The 7,009-nt window shown below is 36.7% G+C and overlaps 1 protein-coding gene across 1 annotated transcript in view; it reads right to left on the reverse strand.

Moving 5' to 3' along the window:
* Positions 1-1,833, reverse strand: part of LOC115221633 (protein shisa-5) — a 63,052-nt gene extending 61,219 nt beyond the window's left edge. The window contains exons 1-2 of the mRNA XM_029791833.2: positions 1,693-1,833; positions 137-220 (exon numbers count right to left, since the gene is read on the reverse strand). Coding sequence (XP_029647693.2) covers positions 137-220; positions 1,693-1,833 — 225 coding nt within the window. The remainder of the gene's footprint in view (positions 1-136; positions 221-1,692) is intronic.
* Positions 1,834-7,009: the final 5,176 nt, after the last annotated feature.

A 7,009-nucleotide genomic window follows, 5' to 3' on the forward strand; every position in this document is an offset into this window, starting at 1 on the left:
TGTGTGTGTGTCTGTTGTGTGTGTGTGTGTGTGTATTTCTGCTTGACCTCCACAGCTGCTAGACAATCGGTGTTGGCGTGTTTATATCCTCGTAACTTTGCGGTTTGGCAAATTTGTCGATAAACTAATACCACACCTTAAAATAATGTGTACTGGGTTTGATTTGTTCTACTGAAAGAAGCCATCGAACTGCTGCTATAACATGACCGCAGTCCAATAACTGAAACAAGCATAAGATAAATAAATGATTAAGATTAGTGTCGGCTGTTTGTGACTCTTAATGAAAAGGGGAGATAATTTCAACCAATTAAGAGTTAATTTCACAGAATTAGTTTATACGCCTAAGAGAAAATATAATTACTGTTTACAAGCAAGAGACATCCATAGACTTGTTTTGAGTTTATTGCCGATAGGTTTCTGATTCCTCTCTCCAACAAAAGAGAAAATGCTAATTAACGTATTAAATATTTGCTGAAGTTAATAGGGTATATCAGCCCTTAATTATTTATCAAAATTCATGCTATTGGCCAACGTGCGTTATTTCCTTGAGCATATTTTTTTTTTTTTTTAATTAAAGCTGTTAATTCTCAAATTTTCTGATCCCACCCTTTTCAAACACGCTCGCGCGCGCCTTTTCTGTGGTATTTTCCCTTCCTTCTTTGTCACATATGTACCCCACATTTTATCTCTTTTCTTCCGCATCTCCTGTCAACGTAGTTTTCTCTCATGTGTCAAACAGCTTGTTATTTTACGTTTAATCGCCCACATCCGTTTCGCATAATTTTGCAAATATCCTTTTTCCTGAACATCTTATAAACCCCCATCCATCCGTTCATGCATGCATCCATCCATCTATCCACCGATCAGTGTACATTTTTCTCTAATATTACATCAATATTCATAATCTTTCTTTCAAAAGAAAACACAAAAATAAAGACAATTTAAAAAATATTCACCAGCGTATTTTTGTTCAATGAGCCAAAGCGAGAACATCTTAGAGGTCACTGGATCTACAAGAAATAGCAACCAAATCTTTTCCATTGAACATTCACGTAGGCGTAGGAGTGGCTGTGTGGCAAGTAGCTTGCTTACCAACCACATGGTTCTGGGTTCATTCCCACTGCGTGGCACCTTGGGCAAAGTGTCTTCTACTATAGCCACGGGCCGACCAAAGTCTTGTGAGTGGATTTGGTTGACGGAAACTGAAAGAAGCCCGTCGTATATATGTAGTATATATATATATATATATATATATATATATATATATATATATATATATATGTGTATGTATCTTCTTCTTCTTGTTATTGGCGCGGTGACAAATAAAAGAAATCGTCGTCGTCGTCGTGGTCATCATCATCAGCATCATCATCATCGTTTTGTTGCTGTTGTTGTTGTTATGATTCGTAATGGTTATCGATTCATTCAACCTTGGTTCTGCTTTCTGGCCAAATATTTCCTTGACATCATCGTAGTCGTTGATTCTGTTGTTGTTGTTGCTGCTGCTGCTGCTGCTGTTGTTGTTGTTGTTGTTGTTGTTGTTGTTGTTAGCCTTATAATCTTACAATACAATTTTTTATTTATAGACGAGCATTCACTGAGTTTGACTTCAAGTCCCTTCCAGGTGTTCATGATTTCAGTTAATGGAAAATCTCTGGCACAATGGTTTATTTAGTCGAAAACAATATTTACTTCAGCCGTTGTTGATATCTGTATCAATTTCACAGCCTCTTTCCTCTGAAAATAGCAACAGTTCTTCCTTTTTCTCTTTATGGCCTTTAAAGCTAGAATGGTTTCCTTCAGTCTCTGTTGATTTTTGCCGTTATCTAACATCTGTTAGCTTAGCTCCGCTATTTTTAAAGCGCAAAGATGGCCAAAAGAACTCTGATTCTTCACGTCTTTCACGATCATAACTCTAAACACATTTACTCACTTCGACAAGTCAATAACCAGCTTTTTGCACTTCAAACATATTGAAATTAAGAGGAATCCCTTACAATTAATAAAAGGCAACTGTTAGCTTTCTCTTGTCTATTTTATTTCTATCTAAGTTCAGAGTAGTTGTATAGTTGCCTGCTCTATAAACAGAACAAATCAAAGCTTTCAGCAAATGGAAAAGAAAACCCTACTCCAAACTAACTTATCTGTTCCTCCGAATGTGTGTGTAAAATTAAATGCATGTATATATGTATATATTTATTAGTGAAGACGCGTGGCTTAGTGGTTAGGGCATTCGGCTCATGGTTGTAAGGTCGTGAGTTCAATTCCCGGCGTTGCATTGTGTCCTTGAGCAAGACATTTTATTTCACGTTGCTCCAGTCCACTCAGCTGGCAAAAATGACTCGTACCTATATTTGAAAGGGCCGGCCTTGTCACACTCTGTGTCACGCTGAAGCTCCCTGAGAACTATGTTAGGAGTACACGTGTCTGTGGATTGCACAGTCACTTGCACGTTAATTTCACGAGCAAGCTGTTCCATTGATCGTATGAGCTGGGACCCTCGTCGTCGTAACCGACGGTGTGCTCCAGAAAGAAGAAGGATATTTATTCGTACATATAGAGGGTGTGGATGTATGGTAAAAAGCTTGCTTTCCAACAACGTAGTTTTAGGTTCAGTCTCACTGCGCAGCAATTTGGGAAAGTGTCTTCTACTATAGGCCTCGGTCCTACCAATGCCTTGCAGTGGACTTGGTGGACGGAAACCGAAAGAAGCCCGTCGTATATGTATATATATTGGTATGACATTAAACTACAATTCGGTGGTGAGGGTCCAGTTCGGGTGTTCTGGTGTTGGGGGATTGAAGTCAGCTTTTAATTACCATCACTGCCAGGTCCGTTTTGATCCCGGAACGCTGGTACATGTCAAGGTGCCGTCTATAGGTGAAAGAGAACTTAACACAGGTGGATTGAGCTCTTTAGTTTCGGTGAAAAGCAAACTTATCGCAAAAACAAAACAAAAAACTTACAGACAGCGCCACTCCAACATATATATATATATAGTATTATATAATAGACGCAATACATGTTTTGAAGTGCTTCTAAGCCACTAATAGTTTCTTGTACTGAGAACATGCAAAATATTGAATTATAACGTGTAGTATCTCCGCACAGTCATCAGGCACAAACCACATAGCATAACGAACTAAAAATTGAATGAGAGAAGCATATAGAAAACAGAATCCCTGAACGGTCGAGAGTTTAGTGCAGTGGCACTTGTCAAACTAGTTTTTTCCTATTATTAGGATTACCTTTATATAGGCTGGCTAAAATGAGAGATATAATTTTCTGGATTGTTCTAGAATAAATTATAAAATCAACTACAAGGTCACGTGAATAATGCAGAAAATAACCTAAACGTACACATACATAGAGAATGTTGTGTTTTAAGTTTTTATATGTCCTTGTGTCTGCGTATAATGTATAAGTGTGATAAAGACTGTTAATAATTATATAATTAATCTAAATTATAAACTTCATAATTCATACAATAATTCAGAACCACTCTACTGAAAATACATAAACCTCATTAACATCAAATCACCGTTTTTTTTTAATAACCTGACGTATATGCACACACACATTTAGACATACATGCATGTATGCGTATATACACTTGCAAGATGTAACCTTAAAGATTTTCCAGCAGACGGGAGAGATGTCGCTAGCAAAACCTGAAATACAGTTAAAATTTTCGAAGAAGTGGTAAAACTGTAACGGTAATGGTGACGTTGAAAATACATTTATACACTGTCAGTTCAAACAGAATGGAAATTAAAGGGAGAAAGAAGAAGATTTTAAAACACATTCAGAATTAGAATTATCCGATTCCTTGAAATTATTCAGATTTCAATCATGTTATCTGATATTATTAACCTTACAACAATCAATGTTCAGCGATTTATATTCAATCCTATAAATCTTATAATCGGTTCTTTAAATCTTACAATCAAATCTTAATCATTCGTGCTAATCAATTATCAAATCTTATGGTTACATTTTCTTTATCCATTAATTTATCTGTTTAATCTACTTTTCTATTTTTCATAAGGTTAACTTGTTTTCACTGTAATATGCTGCAAGGTAAACCGTCTCCGTCTTCTGAAAAATTTCACTTAAATATCTTGTTCTTCTTTTCTGTGTACAGGAAAACGGATTTGCGCAAGCGGTTTCGAGTCTCATTAGATTCTCTTCGATCGCTTTACCAGCGAAAAAAAAATAAAGCTAAAATCTTTAGAAAGTGATTATGTGTAATAATATTGTTCAAACGATTTGTATGCTTTGCTTAAATAATGTTTTCTTGGTACAATACAGTGACTATTCCGGTGTGTGCCAAAAACATTTTCACTAAGGAGTCCACTTCTGAGATAACAAGGAATAAACGATGTTTAGTGCATAATAAACTATCTGTCGCACCAAGAATACACACACACACACACACACACACACATATATACATACATACATACATACATACATACATACATACACACACGCACATACATACATACATACACACACACACGCACATACATACATACATACATACATACATACATACACACATACATACAGTTCCCAAGATACACTCTCAGCTTCATACATACTGTTACTGGAGCAACATTATACATAACGACCCGTCTGGAGCAAAGTATGGCTGAACTTGGGATCTTGGAGAGATAATGCAAATCCTTAATTCATACACTATAAAATGATGACGATACCTTCTTGGACTATAAAAATCTTCAAGATCTTCTTAAGATTTAAAGAGTGATGTTTAAAGCGAGATGCCTTCCTTCTCAACCTTGCGACTAAGTATGCGGCCAGTCAAAATTTATTGTAACTTCAAAACAGAATGAGAACATAGACACACATGCATGCAACCCCCCCATCCCCACACACTTATTGTTGTTGTTGCTGTTGTTGTTGCTGTTGTTGTTGTTAAGCAACAAAACAGGTAAGGGTGATTAGGTGATGGTCTAGGGCTTAGGGGCGGAGACCCCAGACCTTGGAAAAAAAACCAAAAACTTTGGTCGTCTTGTTGCAGTCAAGGGCTCTTCGTTGACGCCTGACACCACTGGGAGGTGGCCCTCGAAGTTACTGGAAACGGAGATCTCAAGGTCCAAATTCTTGGACGGCTGTTGTTGCTGTTGTTATCGTTGTCCTTTAGATACAGGTCACTCACAGTCAAGCAGACTTGTGACAACCCAGCTTTTCCTTTGATATTCTTTTTAAAAAATGAAACATAAATTATGGAGGCTCATATCGTAAAAAAGCAGTTATTGGAAAGCACGTTGCCTTGTGGTTAGAGTGTGCACCCACGATCTTAATATCGCGGTTTCCATTCCTGGATCAGGCAGTGGTTTGTGTTCTCGAGCAAAGCATTTCATTTGACGTTGTTCTAACCCTTTCAACCGTAAATGAATCCCACCAATATCTGGAAGGCTACACACCGGCTTTCTGTTCAATGGAGATGGGCATTGGGGGTCGTAGTCTCAGTCATTTATACACCATGGAAACCAATTTTAAACTACAAAGTTTTACGCTCTAGACCTTATGACAGACCTAACCCTGAGCTAAACCTGACAGTTATGACGATTTAGCTACTACATCTAGCAGGTCTGGCACCCAATTAGAGTTCCGTTTATTCGTTCGTTATATATTGTTTGATAATCAGAAGTAATAAATAATCAGAATATATTTATATTTCATTACTGCCCACAAGGGGCTAAACACAGAAAGGACAAACAAGGACAGACAAAGGGATTAAGTCGATTACATCGACTCCAGTGTGTAACTGGTACTTATTTAATCGACCCCGAAAGGATGAAAGGCAAAGTCGACCTCGGCGGAATTTGAACTCAGAACGTAGCGGCAGACGAAATACCGCTTAGCATTTCGCCCGGCGTGCTAACGTTTCTGCCAAGCTTGCCGCCTTAATAATCAGAATATATTATTGGCTTCTAATTCCTATTTCATTGGGTCGAGTTTGTATTTTCTCTTTTGTATTCTATTTTAAAAATTAAAATCGTTTGTATCGGATTTGACACATCATGTGTGTGTGTGTATGTGTGCAAGTGGGGGTGAGTGAGTATATGCATATTTATTTATATTTTGATTTGTCTTATGAACTAAATGTACACATAAACAATACACTCATTCATCTGTATGTGTCTTTTGACAACTATCCGATTTTAATGATGTTGATAATTATCCAATAATTACCTTTTAATAATTATCTAATCATAAAACAATATGTATGTGTATGTGTATGCATGGATATGTATATATATGCAAATAGACTAATTGATATATACACACACACACACACACATATACATATATATATCTATATATATATGTATATATGTATGTATGTATGTATGTATCTTTGTATGTATGTATGTATGTATGTATGTATGTATGCATGTATGTATGTGTGTATATATGCATCTAGCTTATTTGCATATCTCATTAGTTAGTTTAGGTAGACTATTATGTATGCATTAAACAACTTGTGTACATTATTCGAATTAAGAGTTTGATATTTGCTATTGATTCAATAGTGGTAACACGCTATCTTAAAAGTAGTAACAGTGTGGTGTATGTTACAATATGAAAACTAGCGTTTATATTTTCGATAGTTTTGACATGAAATGAAGTCATCGTTATCTTGAAGTAACTGAACATAATTTGAGACATGATCGTAGAAAGTTTAAAGGAAAAGGGTTATTTCGTTCATATTCACACGGACACACTCTAGCTCTTCCCATCCTTCTCTCTGTCTCACACACACACATACACTCAGGCACACAGACACGTACAGACACACGCATTCGATAAATGGGACACGTGGAACTCGGTGTGACAATTTAAGAGCTTGGAAAGCCTAATCAAATTTTTATTAGTCATTGTGTCTATTGAGAGAAGCATTTCTCTTTCTAATAGTGTGTGGAGAGAGAGAGAGAGGGGGGAGAGGAGATGAGGGGGAGGGAGAAAGAGAGAGAGAAAT

This window comes from Octopus sinensis, linkage group LG18, assembly GCF_006345805.1.
Source record: "Octopus sinensis linkage group LG18, ASM634580v1, whole genome shotgun sequence".
Lineage (NCBI taxonomy): Eukaryota > Metazoa > Mollusca > Cephalopoda > Octopoda > Octopodidae > Octopus > Octopus sinensis.